Source organism: Lepisma saccharinum, chromosome 1 (genome assembly GCF_977018435.1).
Source record: "Lepisma saccharinum chromosome 1, izLepSacc3.1, whole genome shotgun sequence".
NCBI classification, from domain to species: Eukaryota; Metazoa; Arthropoda; class Insecta; order Zygentoma; family Lepismatidae; genus Lepisma; species Lepisma saccharinum.
Window position 1 is genome coordinate 182,897,590 of NC_139229.1, and position 18,866 is coordinate 182,916,455.

The following is an 18,866-nucleotide window of genomic DNA, read 5'->3' on the forward strand; positions in this document are numbered from 1 at the left end:
ATCGTTTCGAACCCACGGCCTTCCTTACGCTCATTTGCATTACATAAATTTATTTTCAGCTATGCAAGAAAAAAGAAAAAAACGCTGCTTTATACCGTCGTGCAAAAATACACTGACATTTTTCTTCAGGTAAACTTATTGCACTGGAGTAATACCAGCACTACTAATAATAACTGGAAATCAGGAATGGTTGCTACTGAGAAAAATCGTTCAACAGAATAATATTAAATTATCTTGAATAAGCTGTCGATGAAAATAAACACCATGTCAAATTTCCCTTGTAAAACTTAAGTCGCTGCTTTCGCTCCTCTTATCTCTGCTCCATCCAATATCAGTTGTGCAAAATATGGAGCTACCGTGAAGGCAGGCATCAGGACATGTTAGATTGCCGGAATTGGCTTTCGTACATCTCTTGCATGTCATAATCGAAACGTTACTTTTGGAAATCACAGAGAATCCTCTTCAATATTCAGCGTTACAAACACGAGGAACAACAAACGCCTTCGTGCATGGATTTCTAGAGCGCTAAGCAGACGACCGAAATCACTGCCGAACTACAACGTCATAACTGGAATATCCAATCAGAGACCGTTCGGTTTTCGTGAAGTACAACATCAATTTGGCACAACTTCTAAGGCCAATTTCTCGCAAACTATTTCGAATTAACACAAACTATTTTACACAACGTTAATATAAAATGAATGGCATGCAGTGATACAGTTAAAATCATATTGTAGGTTAGAGTGGAAATGTCCATTCTGACTCCACATTACCGAATTTTAGAAGATCAAGGTTTCATGTCTTTCTCAAATAACTTGGCTTCTCGTATGAGAAAAGGGGCAACAAATCCATGTTAATGGAAAGAGAAGATTTAACTTCTCTTCGTCATAAATATTTAAGAGAAATTAAGAAGATTAGGCGAGTTTAATAATAGGTAACCGTGAACTTATTTCTTCAATTTGTACGTACTCGCGATTCAAGCGCCACGCACGTTTGTTTGGTCTTGTACTTTCACTGCCAGCAGGTCCGTTACTCGCCCCTGCGGCAAGCGGCAACGCTGTTCTCATATTCCCAACAGTCTATTCTTTTCGCTGGACGACCAATGTCAAATTCCTTTATTATGTGTGAGGTAAACTCTCATCTCATCTTCAACTAAAAAGATGGTTACTTTTTCTCCTTGAAGACTTATGAATAGCTTCCTAGTTCCTGGGTGTGTGGTTTCGCGTATGTCAGTTCACTCTGGTGCAAATTAAACATATATGTAGATTAACGTATACTTTAATAACATGAAGCACGTAAATAACACGATATATAATGAAGGTTTCCACACAAATGTACACGAATATGACGAGGCGTACAACACACGTACGTTGTCTCACGACTCAACTCGGACTCACACTGCGCATGCGCACACTGCATGGCAACAAGCTTAATAAGAATGACAATTCGTCTGAACATCACGGCCCCTCTTGGAAGATCAGCTTCCAAAATTAGAATACACAATAATTATTACCTTTTACAATATAACATATTACACTTGAATACATAGATTACAATAAACACAAATTTCCTTTCTGGTTACATATTTACACTTTCTCAATTGGTAGAGGTGCAAGCTTCATATAGGCCTCTTTAGATAACAGTTCAGTAAATGGATTATTTTTGGGTAACACTATAGGATGTTTCTTATCTGAAGACACATCAGCATTATGTAAACGCCCACCTACTCGTAACACACAATTATTGTCAATGAATGGACTCAACGAAAGAAGTTTACTGGATGAGGGGAGCTCCTGTTCTGTTTGTAAACAGTTAACCTCGCTCTCATACGCTTCACGTTGGGTGACCTTGACCCAAAACTCAGTCGCAGCTGATAACTCTTCGGTTGTCAACGTCTGCTCTTTTCGCTGCATGGATGGCGCTCTACAGTTGCTTATGAATCTAAACATCCAAGCAGTAACACGTATTAATCTCAAGAATGATGAGAATCTCTGCAATAACTCCTTAGTGTCAAAGGTTGTAGTCAACAGCACCCGAATCCTTGTTTTTCTTTCCTCCCTTTTTATTTCTTCACTTTCCACTGTAGATGATTCATGCATAGGCAACTCAGGCAAATAAAGAAATGATGGACCATTCCACCATAAATGAGCTTCACACAACTGTGTAGGGAAAGCACCACGAGAACCAATGTCTGCAGGGTTTTCTTTGGAACGTACATGAAACCACTGTTGAGGATTCGTCAGTTCATGAATGAGTGAAACTCGGTTCGAAACAAATGTACTCCATCTGGATGGATCTGATTTAATCCAACATAGGGTGATCTGGGAATCAGACCAAAGGAAAATATCGTCTATATGCAATGACAATGATGACTGCACAACACTAATCAATTTGGCTAACAACACAGCAGCACATAACTCTAAACGTGGCAATGTTACAGGTTTTATGGGTGCAAGCTTTGTTTTCGAAACTAACAATCTGACTGTAACAGCGTTGTCATCATATACTGTTCGTAGATACACAATAGCACATGTACCTTTCTCACTGGCATCACAAAAACTAATCAATTGACACAAAGTTGGTTCTCTACATTTTAAGCATCGTGGCAACTGTATGCTCTGTAACACATGTAATTCAGCACAATGTCTTTCCCATATTTCTCTTATGTCACTAGGAATAGGTTCATCCCAATTTAACTGTTCCTTCCACAGTGATTGAATTAATATTTTAGCTAACATAGTGACTGGGGCTAGTAATCCGAGTGGATCAAATATGCGAACTACCTCAGACAACAACAACCTTTTGGTTAATACAGGGTGTTCACTAGGTGGGTTAATGATGAAACTCAAATGATCAGTATCCGGGTGCCACACAAGGCCAAGAGTTCTTATGAATTCGCTGTTATGGATGGAAGATATTGTAGGTTTCTCTCGCAAATGCTCGGGAATACTGTTCAACACGTCCGCATGATTTGACGTCCACTTATACAACTCAAATCCACCCTTTCTCAACAATTGTATCAATTGTTGCTGTATCTCTATTGCTTCTGGAACACTGTCAGCTCCACTGCACAAATCGTCCATATAAAACTGTTGCTTTAAGACTTCTGCTGCAATCGGGTAACTTTCACCTTCATCGTCTGCTAACTGACGTAACACTCTCGTAGCAAGAAAAGCAGCTGGTGCCGTGCCATACGTGAGCGTATTTAAACGATAAACAATCACAGGTTGATTGGGGGATTCTCTCCACAAAATTAATTGGTAGTCTCTGTCCTGAAGATTCACCTTTATCTGGCGATACATCATACGAACATCACTCGTCAATGCAATAAGATGCCCACGAAAACGTAACAAAATGGATAGTAACTCCGGCTGTTGTTTACCTCCATTCATTAACACGTCATTCAAGGACACGCCTGTCCTAGTTTTACTCGATCCATTAAAAACTACTCTCAGTTTCGTACTTGTGCTTGTCTCCTTTGTTATAGAATGATGCGGAATGAAATAAGAACTAGCGGGGGCCTTGGAAGGTTCACAGTCCGCCACTGGTGTCATATGATTCAACGCAATGTACTCTTGCATGAATAACTTGTATTGTTCTAGTCTCTGGCTATCAACTCGAAGCCTACGCTCTTGACTACGCAAACATTTCATCGCCTTATCTTTTGAATAACCTAACTCGTCGCGGTTGACCTTAAATGGTAAGCGTACGACGTACCGACTATCATCCTCGCGATAATGTGTTCGTACGAAATGTTCCTCGCACAATTGCTCTTCTTGACTCGGCACTCGTAATTTAGGAATCTCCTCAGATTCAAAAAACTTATTCAGAGTTTCGTTCAGATCATTTTCTTGGACAACAATGTGATAAGAAGACAGAGATTGTTGAGGTCTTTGTTGAGGAGTTTTGCCACAAACAACCCATCCCAAGCGGGTTTGAATAGCCACGGGTTCATTCATTCTCCCCTCTCTTCTTCCACTCATTAGTAACAATGGGAAAAGATCAGCCCCGATAAGCAACTGAATAGTGTCAGGTTTGTGATATGAAGGATCGGCAAGTTCAAGGTTTCGTAAATGTTTAAAACTCAGAGTGTTTGGTACACACGCTTGTGGCACTGTGTTGGATATTTTCTTCACAATTAAGGGCGAGCAATGATAGGATCTGTCCCCGTTTTTAGAGAGTATGTTCAAATCAACAGTAGAGTGCGAATTGCCGGCATTTACACCCGAAATTCCAGTAACCGACACGAACACTTTTTTACGTTTCAAGCCTAATAATTGGGCTGCGTTCTCGCTCAAAAATGACTTTTCACTAGCACTATCCAAAAGTGCTCGCAGGGAGTGAAGCTGATTTTGTTTATCCTTTACTCTCACAACAGCAGTCTGTAACAAGACACGCGTTGCGTCACACTGCGTATCAGCTGTTATGTGCGACACCACTTGCGGCGTTGCCAAGTTTCCACTTACCTTAGCTCTTTGGGAAGTTTCACGATGGATAGACGTGTGGTGAGACTTACCACAAGACCTACACGATCCTGATTTACACCTATCCACAAAATGGGAATTATCAAGGCAGTTGAAACACAAGCCTTTCGATTTCACAAACACTTCCCTCTCTGGCACAGATAGGCTCATATATTCTTCACATTTACTCAAAAAATGCGATTCTCGACACATAGGGCAAGAGGACGACACGTGAAATGAATTAGCACTTCTTCTAGCACTGGGTTCACTGTGGGGGGTGGGGGGTTTCCTTTGGGATCCTGGTTTCGGGTCCTTGGAAGATGCAGATGCTGCGAGCGCTCTCGCTCTGTTGTCCAGGAAGCCGCTCAGCTGTTCGAAAGTAGGAAGTTGCTCGGACGACACGCTCAGCTCCCATTGTTGCCTCGAAGTACTGTCCAATTTCTCCACGGTATGAAACACTAGGATAGCGTCCCAATGCTGCACTGGAATGTCCAACACACGTAAAACTCGAACACATTCTGTCGTCACGTCAACAAGCTTGCGTAAGCCGACAGCAGACTCAGTTTGAGTAGTTGTATTTACGGTGGGATAAACCCGAGAAAGGAAGAGCTCCCCTCCAGCAGATTTGCTATACTTAAAACTTGCTCAACATGAGCATATGAGCTTTTTGCTCTAGTGTGGAATTCTGCCTAATCTAAGATTTTTGTGAAAATGCCCTCAAATATTTTTCAGAAAGGAAGAGCTCTCTGAGAAAGGAAGAGCTCCCCTGAGATTTGTATACCTACACCCACCCACACCCACCCACACATATTTACTTCCGGTTCACTTCCGGTCCACTTCCGGTTCACTTCCGGTGCACTTCCGGTCCACTTCCGGTCCACTTCCGGTTCACTTCCGGTTTGCCTACTTCCGGTCCACTTGTGGCCAAGTTGTGGCCTATTTCTGCTTTTTTTATCCAGCATAGAATTTTGATTTGAATCCCAAGAAATTGTATATAAATACCAAAGCCAAAAATATTAAGTGTATATACACATACACACACACACACATACAAAGTACAGTGTTGAACCCAACTGATATTTTTATCCAGCATAGAATTTTGATTTGAATCCCAAGAAATTGTATATAAATACCAAAGCCAAAAATATTAAGTGTATACACACATACACACATACACACACATACAAAGCACAGTGCTGAACCCAACTGATATTTTTTATTCAGTATAAAGTTTTGAATTGAAACCCAGGAAATTTTATATAATAAACAACAGCAAAAATGCCGAATCAAAAATATTGCAATCAGTGCAATAAGAATATATCCAGCTCTAATTGGGCCAGACACCAAAAGATTTGTAACCCAGACAAATACAGAACTCCCACAAAAATTTGCCCCAAATGCAATAGAAAATATAACATGGAATATTTCACATATACACATAAAAATACTTGCTCTGCACAATCATCAACACAACCATCCACATCTGGTCTGAAAAGAAAGCACGAAGCACCTCTTAATGCCAGAGCAGCAAAGCAGCCACGCTATGAACCCATCCGTAGCAGTTTTAATGCCCAACTTAGGGATCACCGTTTTGTATCAGAGCCAAGATGTGGCATTGAGAATTTCTTGAACAATATAAATCCTGATCTCCAGGCAATTCTTAATGCACAAAATGGCTCTTATAAGCTGTCTCTCAAATTGTTTGTACAATATAAGAAACCAAATGGCACCAAATTTACACAGCCCCACATAACAGAAACTGTACCTGTATACTCAAATACAAATTCAGACACAATAATAGGCAGGTTGATGGATCAACTGAACATCAAACACTCTGAATTTGCAGCAAAAGAGTCTGGATGGAGCCTATGCGGCTCTTCACACAAGTTATATGTTCATATTTCTGAATTCAGCCCATTACAAGGATCTACATATCTGCCATTACCTGATAATATTAAAAACAGAAGAGCCGTGGTTAATATAGAAAATACCGACCAGAAATGCTTTTTGTGGTGTATATTAGCTGCTTTGTATCCAGTTTCAAGCCATCCTGAGAGAATAACTTATTATAAACAACATGAGCACGATTTTGACGATGCAATGGAGGGTTTAGAATATCCAATGTCTGTTCAGAATATTGATAAATTTGAAAAAAAGGCCAGGCACATCAACGGTAAACAATTATCTATTAATGTATTTATTTGTTCCACTGGCAATTGCTTGATAGCACCTCTCAGAATCAGTACAATTGATGATGAATCTGCTATTCCAATTGATCTGCTCTTAATTGAAGGGGATGATACATACCATTACACTCTGATACATAATCTTCAAGCTTTAGTGAGAACACAACTAGACAAATATAAAAAAATATTTAAGTTGTGCAGAAGATGTTTAACTGTATTTGATGGTCAAAAAATGGTGAAAGGGGTTCGGGAAGAGAATGCAGAAATTGCCAAAAACAAGTTAATTGAGCATCTGAAATACTGTGGCAATCATAAACCTGTTCATATGGTGATGCCCAATCCAAGTGAAAATTGCAAATTCAAAAAGTTTGAAGCCTTGTTGGAACACCCAGCATTTATTGTCTATGATTTTGAATCGAATCTCAAATCTCTTGCATTCTGCAATCCAGATCCTGAAGAATCCTCAATTACACCATACCAGCTACATGAACCTTCCAGTTTCTGTTATGTAGTTGTACGGGATGGTGTAGCTAGTGAGCCATACTTATACATGGGACCAAATGCCATCAAAGAATTTGCACAAAGAATAGAAAATGAGTGCCGTGACATAGCATCTAACATTTTATTAAAATCAAAACCCATGTTGCCTTTAACAGAGGAACAGATTGAAGATTTCAACAATGCAGAAAAATGCCCGGTATGTGATTCTGAATTTTCAGATACAAATATCAAGGTTCATCACCATTCTCATACAGATGGTAAATTCTTAATGGCCCTGTGTAATAGCTGTAATATTCAGATCAAGAGACCAAGATTTGTCCCCATATTTTGCCATGGAGCATCCAATTATGATTTCCATCATCTGATCAGGTACGAGGGGTTTGACAAGCAGAATTTAAATATTTTAGCTGAAAATGATGAAAAATATATATCTATTAGCAAGATAATTAAAGTTAATGGTATTCCTATTCACATAAGATTTCTTGATTCTTACAGATTTTTATCTGCTAGCCTGGCCACACTGACCACTCAATTACCTGATGATCAATTGAAAATCACACGTGCTTCGTTTCCAAATCAGGACCTGAAATTAATTAGGCGGAAGGGTGTATATCCATATGACTATGTTACAGATTTTTCTAAATTTGATGAGTGTTCTTTGCCACCACAAGAAGAGTTTTACAGCAAAATCAGAGGATCTGGAATCACTGATGATGATTATCACCATGCCCAGTTGATGTGGAACAATTTAAAATGCAAGACATTTGGTGATTATCACAAGGCATATTTGAAACTTGATACGACCCTCTTAGCTGATACAATACAGGCATTCAGAAAATCTTCCATGCAAAATTATAAACTGGATCCAATATATTTTTACAGTGCTCCGGGCCTAGCATGGGCTACAACGTTTTTGAACACTAAAATGCAATTGGATCTGATCCACGATCAAGATATGTATCTGTTTATGGAGAAATGTATAAGAGGAGGGATGGTGCAATGTTTCCAAAGATATGCCAGAGCAAATAACAAGCATATTATGCTGCCTGATTATGATCCAGCACGGCCATCAAATTATATAACGTATGTAGATGCAAACAGCCTCTATGGTTACGCCATGATGGATAAACTGCCATATGCAGAGCTTGAATGGGTTGAAAATTACAATATTGAAGATCTTAAGGATTTTGATGACAGTGATTATGGTCTCATCTTAGAGGTTGATCTGATAATTCCAGATCATTTGCACAACAAATTTTCTGATCTGCCCCCAATTTCCGAGGTTCAGTGTTCACCTGGCTCTAAACAGAAGAAGCTCATGATGACTCTGGAGCCGAAACAGGGATATGTCACATATTACAAAAACCTCCAGTTCCTGATGAAACATGGTGTCCAAGTAACCAAAGTTGGCAAAGTCTTAAGGTTCAGGCACTCAAGATGGTTGAAACCATATATTGATACAAACACAGAGCTTCGAACATCTGCAAAGAGCCAATTTGATAAGGGCTTGTTTAAATTGATGGTGAATTCTGTGTATGGCAAAACTATTGAAAATGTCAGAAAACATACCGATGTTAAAATAATTACTGACCCCAGCCTGAGCAAAAAATTGGTTGCAAAGCCCAACTTCAATTACAGAAGAATTTATGATGAGCACATGGCACTTTTCAACATGAAAAAAACAAAGATCAAATTTGATAAACCTATTTATGTAGGGGCTGTGATATTGGAATTGTCCAAATTACATATGTTAATATTGTATTATGATGTGCTGAAACCTTTTTATGGTGATCGTGTAAAATTATTGTACATGGACACGGATAGTTTTATTCTTGATATTCAAACAGAAGATGTTTATCAAGATATGTTACAGCCTGAATTGTTTCAATACTTTGATACCAGTGAACATACAAAGATTCAACACCACCACAACAAAAAGGTGCCTGGCAAGTTAAAAGATGAGACACTTGGTGATGTTATTGTGGAATTTGCTGGGTTAAGTGCCAAGATGTACAGTTTTAAAACATGTAGTGGTGTTGCTGCCAAAAAGGCCAAGGGCATTGGCAAAGTAACTGTGGAAAAAGAGCTTGTATTTGAAGATTATAAAAATTGCATCAAATCACAGAATTCAATCAAAACATCAGAAAATAGAATTCAGAGTGAGGATCACTTGTTGACTTCAAATGTTGTAAGAAAAGTGGCCCTGGACTCACATGATGATAAGAGATGCATTTTATCATGTGGCATACATACTCTACCATGGGGGCATTGTGATTTGAAAAATGGAAATCAATGCCCAATTACAGAGCATGATTTGAAATAAATAAACATGCCTATGAACTTATTTGGGTTCAAAAAACAGGCTATTATGGAGCTGCCAACACCACAACCCTCTTCTGATATGCTGTCTAAACTGAGTGGCTTGTTAATTATTCATCTGAACAGCATACTTACAGATGTTGATGATGAAACAGGCAAAATATTGTACATATTTAACAATAATTTAAATCATTACCAATTACCTGTAGGTGGTCAATTGCAATTTATTACAACCCCTGAGGGTGATGTCAAGATTTCAATAGGGAGAAATATTTACAGAATTAAGCACTCAAACATGATTTCTGGCACTGTATATACTGTTTCTGCTGGTGACTGCTTATATATTGAGGTCCCTGGATCATATGACAAGCTTATACCCTTTTTTATAGAATTAAGAATCAGATACTCTATAATAAATAACCATTAAAACAAAATGCCTAATGATATATTTGGCCATACAAGGCATGAAGATCACAGTGATGAGATTCTGATGCTTGATGTCAGAGTCAAGAAATTAAGAAGTGATTTACAAGCTTTACAAACCACACTCAATGCCAGTCTTCAATTAGAAATTACAAATTTGCAATCACAATGCATGGACCCTCTTCTTAAAATTGATTCCGAACTCAAAGTGCTGCTTCAGAAATATACTGATCTGGCAACATTAGATAATTTTCAAAGTTTAGAAGAAGCTGTAGCAGCTCTTCAAGCCAAATTTAAGACCCAGGCCACCAACTCTGAGCAATTGAAACAACAATTGGAAGAGCAAATAAATAATGTCCAGGCACAGCTCCAAACAATTGTCAAAAGCATTAAATCACAAGAAGATTTTGATCTAGTCATTTCCACTCTAAAAGAACAGATTCAATCACTCCAAATACCTAATCTGGACCCTCTGAACAATGCCATAGCCGAGGTTAAAGAAAAAATTGAGACACTTGAAAATTTTATGAACAACTTGCCATCTTCTGATGCTTTGAGTGCAATAACTCGGAGTGTTGCCAACATTAAGCTGCAACTTGAAACATATGAAGATTTTGGAAAAATTCAAAGTACCATAACCCATCTTGAGGGTACAATAGCAGCAGTGCAAAGTGATTTGGCAAATGTACTAGAATCCCGCCTGCCCGGTATTGTAGACACTCTTGTCAGTGTCCAGCAACAGATCACAAAGCTTGAAAACCTCAACACTGAATCTGAACTATCTCATTTTCATCACTTGATAGATGATATCCAAACAAAGCTTGAAATTTTACAACACTCCACACCCTCTCAGGCAGATATAGCCCTGCTCCAAAATGCTATGCAAAATGTGGCTGATGCTTCTGAATTAAACAATGTAAAATTGGCACTTGAATTTTTACAAAATACAGTATCAAATCTGCCTACATCACAGGAACTTAAAAATATTAAGAGAGCAGTGAATAGGATATTGAAATCAGAAGATATCAAGAATATCCAGACAGAGATCAAACATCTCACTCAGACAGTGGCCACTCTACCAACTAATCAACATATTAATGAACTGCATGCCCTGTTTGAGGATATCAGAAGACAGGTCCATGATCTTACTGCTCAAAATTCAAAATTGGCAGTTGTTGAAAATTTGCAACAAATTGTAGCTAATATCAAGCAACAGCTAGGGACCATGGAATCCAATCAAGCAAATGCTCTGTCTGTTTTTGCCACCCAGCTTCAAGAAATTGTGCAACAATACAAGAAACTTATTGTGGACATAAAAATCAAGCCAGGCCATGATGATGTTGTTAGGACCATCAATGAGCACCTTGAATCTGTAACAAGCAGATTGCTCACAGCAGAAAAGGAAATAACAGGCATAATCGAGAATCCAAAACATACAGTAATTCTTGAATTGTACAGCATCCCCAACAAAGAATATGATTCACCATTTACACCAGGTGGCAAAATATATATGCTGTCCCCTGTACAATTTTATTACCAGTTTTTTGTTGGGGGCACACTGAGACCAATCAAGATCAAATATTGGCATCAACCACAGGCACACCACTACCCTACCTTATCAATAACAAATGCTGACAACAAACCAAAAATCACCAGTGTAGAGTTAGAGGATTTTACAGATCCCAATACATTAGAAACATCTTATGCTGAAGATGATGGCTCTCAGGAATTTCATATACAAATAGGAGACAAATTATATTTAGAAAATCCTGTAGTATCAGCTGCTGAACACCCCATAGTTGCAATATTCTTGTTTACATATTATGTCTAGACAAATTATTGTTGATGAATTACACAGACAGGCCAGACATAATTATAAGAGACTCCCAGTAGTCACAAAGGGCATAGATGATTTATGGCAGAGCGACTTGATTGAAATGGCAACTGGACAGTTGAAAAACTTAGACAAAATCAATAAGGGCTACAAGTATCTACTTACTGTGATAGATACATTTTCAAAATTTGCCTGGGCTCTGCCACTCAAATCCAAGACTGGAAAATGTGTTACAGAAGCCTTCAGGACAATCATCAATCAGAGTGGAAGATCACCGCGCTATTTGCAAACAGATAATGGCAAAGAATTTTATAATTCTGTGTTTCAACAATTTATTAAAAGCCAGGCAATAAAACATTACTCGAGTTACAGTGATCTCAAAGCCTCAATTGTAGAGAGATTCAACAAAACCTTAAAAAATCTTATGTATAAACAATTTACTCTTCAAGGTAATTATAAATGGGTTAATATTCTTCCAGAACTTCTACATAAATATAACAACTCGGTCCATTCCACAATCAACATGAAACCCTCTGAAGTAACTTCATCTGATGAGCAAAAATTGATCAGGACTGTTTATTATCCTAGATACCAGCCAACAACAAGAAAGGCCAAATACAGGGTGGGTGATCAAGTAAGAATCAGCAAATATAAGCACTTATTCAAAAGAGGCTTTACAAGAAACTGGAGCACTGAATTATTTACAGTGGTTCAAGTTAAACCCGGGACCCTTAACACATATATAATAAAAGATCACCGAGGAGAAATTCTCAAAGGCAGGTTTTATGAACAAGAACTCAGCAAAACTAAACAGCCTGACACATATCTCATAGAAAAAATCATCCGCAGAAAAGGCAACAAGTTATTTGTCAAATGGCTAGGACTTCCAGAACACAGCTGGATCGATGCAGACAAAATAATAATATGAGCACCTGGGATGTTATAAAAAGGCTGCCAGAACCTGAACAACAGAATAAGAGAAATGGCAACTTGCTGCCTGATAATATTAGGTGTCTTATTGTTGGGCCATCTGCTTGTGGTAAAACTACACTAATGGTTGATAATTTTTTATTGGCACCCAACTGGTTAGACTGGAAAAACAGGCACTTGTATATCTTCTCTAAGAGCTTGGAACAATTAAAATATCAGCAGCTGATGAAGCTATATGATGGACTGGATATTGCCACTTTTGAATCAGATGTTACGCCACTTCATGAATGTCTCGATAATTCTGTTGTTGTGTTTGATGACATTATACTGGATAATCAAAACAAGGTTAGAAATTTCTTTACACAGGGGAGGCACAAAAACATTGATTGCTTCTACCTGGCACAGACTTTTTCTAAAATACCGAAGCAGCTGATCCGAGACAACAGCAATTTTATATGTGTATTTCATCAGGATCATACCAACCTCAAACACATACATGATGAATATGTAGGTGGGGACTTGAGCTACAATGATTTTTCCAAGTTTTGCAGTAGGTGCTGGAACCAGGACAGTTATGGCTTTGTCACAATTGATATGACAAGAACACCCAGTAGTGGCAAATACAGAAATAAAATCAACGATTTTCTAGACGTTGAAACATATATAAATAACCATGAAAAGGCCAATTATTGATGATCTTAAGTTAAGAGATTATCTTGTAAAAAGATTTAAGGGATGGAAATCAGAGAACCGGGGAATTTATGAAAAACACAAACAAACAGAACAGCCTGTAATTGATGCTATTAATAATTTAGGTAAGAATATCAAAACTGTTACAGAGCAAAATCAAGATTTGATCACAGAGCTTGTACCTGTAGCTGCAAGGAACATATTAGATTATCCATTCACCCCACTTTCCAGTATTCATACACCTAGTCCTGTTGCTCCTAGAAGAATTGAAGCTACTCAGGATCCTATTGAATTGGGTCTTCTTGCTCAAAAATATTTAACAACACCTAAAGACAATAAAGATGAGGTCTTTGGCTTATATGCTGACACAGAGCTTGATGGCAGCATCATACATAGAATTGGCAATTTCAGAGTAACATTTATGGGGGATGATCTGATTGTTTATTCAGAATCTCGTCTCGGAGAAAAAGGTGCTTTTGTTAAGTACCCCGGCACACCTGGATTGTGGGAATTGATGACTAGGAAAAGGCCTGGCAGCTATACAGATCAAGATTATGAATATTACAAAGAAATATTAATAAAATCAGATGCTCTATACCAGAACAATGATCCCGCACAAAAAAGAGTCAAGTCGAGCAGTGGGGCAAAATATAACAACTTAATCAAGCCCATATGGTCACAAATTAAGACTGGCAGTGGAATCAAACAATACAACACCCTGCCTAAAGAATTTGTGTGGGTTGATGATGTCAGGAAACTTGTAGATAGGTTTTTGGTGATAGCTGGGGAGGAAAATGCTGGCAACCACAATTTTTACAATGAAAAGGTTGGAATTATGGACATGATAAGCACCAAATTATCTAATTTTATAGTGAATGACCCTAAGGGGATTGGATATCTCATAAAAATTATTAATACTCTACCCCCCAAATTTTGGAATATTTCTGAGGGTCGGGGGTTGGTTAATGACATTATAAACAAGCTGCCATTTGAACTACACATTCCAGGCTATCAGTATTGTGGTCCAGGCACAAAATTGGACCATAGATTAAACAGAGGCGATCCTGGTGTTAATCCCCTAGATGCTGCTTGTAGAGACCATGACATAGCATACAACACACATTCCGATCTTGACAAGAGACATGTTGCAGACAAGAAATTAGAAGAGGCTGCATTTGGTAGATTTGTAAGCAAAGATGCTTCTTTGAGTGAAAAAATAGCAGCATTGGGAACCACCATAGCTATGAGCACCAAACAAAAACTGGGGTGGGGTTTGTGAACATGTATATAATAAACCTACGATGAAGGCCAAGGGTGTTATGTATCAAATACTTATGCAGGTCTCAAATCTCTTAAAACTATTGATAGTCTCTTGACCAAAAAGCAGCGCAAGAAAAAAAGCTCTTGTCTTGCAAAGGGCCATGGTATGAAATTGTTGCTTAGTACCCCCCAATTAAAAAAATTACAACAATCCAGGAATAAATCACATGTGGGGGGTTTCATATTTACTATCCCTGCCATCTTAGCAGCTCTCGGGGCTGTGGGGAGCTTGGCCGGGGGATCAGCTGCCATAGCAAAAACAGTAATAGATGCCAAGAAGAATAGGGCAGAATTAGATGAGCAGAGGCGCCATAACCTCGCCATGGAGAAAAAAGGCAAAGGTGTTAAGAGAGCCATGAATAAGTTTAAAAAAAACAAGAGCCGCTTACAAACCAAGATATTGAAGCTTTAATCAAGCCACTGGGCATCAAACATTTTAGGGGTGTGTACATGTCTGATTCTTTACCAGAACAACCACTCAACAAAGAGTGTGGCATTGTTAATTTGGATAAGTACAAAAATCAGGGCACTCACTGGATTTGTTATCTTAAATATTTAAACAATGAGGCATTTGTGTTTGATTCATTTGGAGGTGTTCCACCTGAAAATTTAGTAAAATATCTAAAATCAGCTAATCTTTATTACAATAATGCCCGTGTTCAAAATTTCAAAGATGTTAATTGCGGACATTTGTGTTTATCTGTTCTCAGATATATGTCTCAAATAAATAAACCATCAATTGAAAATTTTCAAAAAGCCTTGTGGTATCTGAAACATCATGGGGGTATTCCATCTCACCAGCCAAAATTCAATATTGAAACTCAAATTACATGATGATATAGTGTATCCCAAAACAATAGCTCTCAGAGCATTTTACGGCATGTACTTGATCCCTAATATTACGCACCACAACAACAAAATTGCAGTAGGGGATCAAAAAATTGTCATCACTCCAGGGCAATATAATCTGTCCACTCTAAATGCTCAATTACCCAGAGGTGTAGTGTTAAGTCAAAATTCTGTCACTCACAGAGTAGAGATTGTATCTGCTACAGAAACAGTGGATCTGGGTACTATAGGAGAGCTGTTGGGATTTGAGAACAACACAAAACTTGAACCGGCCATCAAACACACTGCTATGAATATACCTAAATTCTTGGCCATAGAGACTCTGAATATTCACTGTAATGTGGCCGAGGGTATGATCACCAAATCAAATGGCATAGGCACTCACAAACAAACTGGCATCATTGCAACATTCAAACCTAATTCTGAATTTATGGAGCCAATCATCTACAATCCATCCCCAACATTATATTTTCCTGTGTGCCATAATAGAATAGATTACATTGAATTGATGGTCACTAATGAAAAAGAAGAATTAGTTGATTTTGCTGGAGCCACAACAACTGCTATCATAGAGATTAACATTTAAATAAAAATACATACAATGGAAAATATTGAGAGTTATGAGCTACAATCATTCCCCCCAAACAGGAGGACATTTGCAAATTTAAATCAACCCAACACAGAGATTGAGGTTGATCTTGATGTAGGGGATGGCTTTATACACCCCCACAGAGCAGATCTATACATCAAATTTGATGTTGTAAAGCTGGATGGAACAGATTATCCGGCAAATTCAAATATAAGATTGGTGGATAATTTTGTGCCGCATCTGTTCTCTGAAATTGAAATCAGAAAGCATGGCGTTGTTATAAACAGAGTGGATTATCCCGGCATTACCTCCACAGCTTTGGCCACACTAAAATTATCCAAAACCGAAGCTTCTTACTACCAAATAGGTGGATTTGAGGCTGGTGATAAAATTTTATCCAAGAGCCACACAGTGCTGTTCCCGATGCGCCTGTTGCCAGGATTCTTCTCAGATTACAAAGATATTATGTGGAAGGGTGGTTTAAGAATTACATTTAGAAGAGCTGCCAATGATAATAATGCTTTGATGAGGTACAGCACATTAAACCCTACAGGAGAAGCTCTGCCCAATACCCTACCTGATGAAGGCAAATGCATTATTCAGACTATTGAGCTAAGAATCCCAGTTGTTGAATATGAGGCCAGTTATGCTCTTAAATACAAAGCAGATATAATAAAAAATCCACAGATTCCTCTGCAATTTTATACATATCAATGTGTACAGAAGCCCGCAACTGGTTCTTATTATGAGTTTGATGCTACAAATTCATTCTCCAGCATACAATACGACATGCCTGATTTTGTAGTGGTACTGTTTCAGACTGGAAGACACAACAATCAGGAAAAAAATTCAAGTAAATTTGATAGCTGCAACATCAAGAACATATATCTTAAAAATGGCAGAAATGAGGTATTTCCTAGAGAAAATTATAATTTAGACATTTCCAAGGATGATTTCCTCAAATTATATGAGGCATTTTCGGCTTTCAAGCGTGTCACTACAGGCAATACTGATATGTATTACACTCCAGATGAATTCAAAGCACAGAGACCCATGTTTGTCATCAACACTTCAAAAAGGAAACAGGTTGTGGTGAATGACAGAACAAACATTAAAATTATCTGTGAATTCCATGAGGCATTACCCGATGACACCATATGTAGCGTTATTCTCATAGGGGAAAAATCATATGTTTATGATGTAAGAAATGAGAGAGTCACGGAGCAATTCTAGAGGGTCTCTGCATATTGCATTGTCTTAGTACTAGATATGCAATATGGGCCTGGTGTCCAATTGAACTTAAACCGGAAGTGGACCGGAAGTGCACCGGAAGTGGACCGGAAGTGGACCGGAAGTGCACCGGAAGTGAACCGGAAGTGGACCGGAAGTGAACCGGAAGTGAACCGGAAGTAAATATGTGTGGGTGGGTGTGGGTGGGTGTAGGTATACAAATCTCAGGGGAGCTCTTCCTTTCTCAGAGAGCTCTTCCTTTCTGAAAAATATTTGAGGGCATTTTCACAAAAATCTTAGATTAGGCAGAATTCCACACTAGAGCAAAAAGCTCATATGCTCATGTTGAGCAAGTTTTAAGTATAGCAAATCTGCTGGAGGGGAGCTCTTCCTTTCTCGGGTTTATCCCACCGTAAATACAACTACTAGTTTGTAATGAGCGCTTAATTGTGTCGTTCACTAGCGCGTGTTTCTGTTCATATCTGTTAGTCAGAATGTCCCATGCTTCTTTGTAATTCGAATCGGTTATCGCTATAGACTGTAACAATAACGCGGGTTCACCACGGACGCTCGATTTCAAATACTGAAGTTTTTGAGCGGGCGAAAGTGACGCGTTGTTGTGTACGGACGCCACGAACAAGTCTCTAAAAGAAAGCCACTGCTGCAGATTTCCTGTAAAAGTAGGCAAATCTAACCTCGGTAGACGCACATCACTCACTGTCTTTGTCTCGGTCACGGTCACGGTAGTTTGCGGTTTTTTCGCGATGTATAACTTGGCCAATGCTTCGTCGAGCCTGTCCTGCACTGAACCAATTTCCTCATTATACTGCTCAAACTGTTCGTCGGTGCACTTTTCTGAGATTTCACGGATCAGTTTTTGAGTGTCTTCTGTCAGTTGTAATGCTTTGTCTATATACACTAAAACATTACCTTCTGTGAGATCATCTGCCGCCAATTTCTTCTCCAAACGTGTGACGTCACGTTTGAGAAGACGTTTGTTTGAAAGTTGATGATAATCACTGTCCATTTCTTTGCAGAGCTGCTCAAAAAGTCTTGATTTCAGTGACTTGCTTTTGATGAAATTGACAATTTTCACATTCATTTAACGTCTGTTGAAGCTCTTCTGGTATCTTCTTGGCCCTGTGTAATAGGGTGTATCGATTTTTTTTTCGAAATTCAAAAACATATAGTGCGCAAAAGTTGCATTATTGTATCAATACATCACACAAAAAAATCAGCTAAATTGAAAGATTTCTAGCCGCGCCTCTTTGGGCTTGAACTTTTACTTCTTCAATGATATCATTGAGAGTGCACTTGGTGGATTTACAATGTATTGTGTAATTAAATTCACGGGAGAAGGTGAATAAATTAGGTTTGTGTTTATCTACACAGTACAATGAACCAGCGCGAATAGAAAATTTTTGGGTATATAGGGTTGGGAATGGGAAGGGGAAGTTGGAGCAGAGGCCAGAGACCGTCGTCACCACATGCTACTGCATGGGCGAAGGGTTGCTGCCAAAGTGGTTCACGCG

The 18,866-nt window shown here is 38.6% G+C and overlaps 1 protein-coding gene across 1 annotated transcript; it reads right to left on the reverse strand.

The window, feature by feature from the left end:
- Nucleotides 1-1,586: 1,586 nt before the first annotated feature.
- On the reverse strand, nt 1,587-18,361 carry LOC145987601 (uncharacterized). Its single transcript, XM_083121967.1, has 2 exons — nt 18,053-18,361; nt 1,587-5,000 (listed from the first exon to the last, which is right to left on the reverse strand). Exons 1-2 carry the CDS (start codon nt 18,359-18,361, stop codon nt 1,587-1,589), a joined length of 3,723 nt encoding a protein of 1,240 aa, XP_082978093.1.
- Nucleotides 18,362-18,866: the final 505 nt, after the last annotated feature.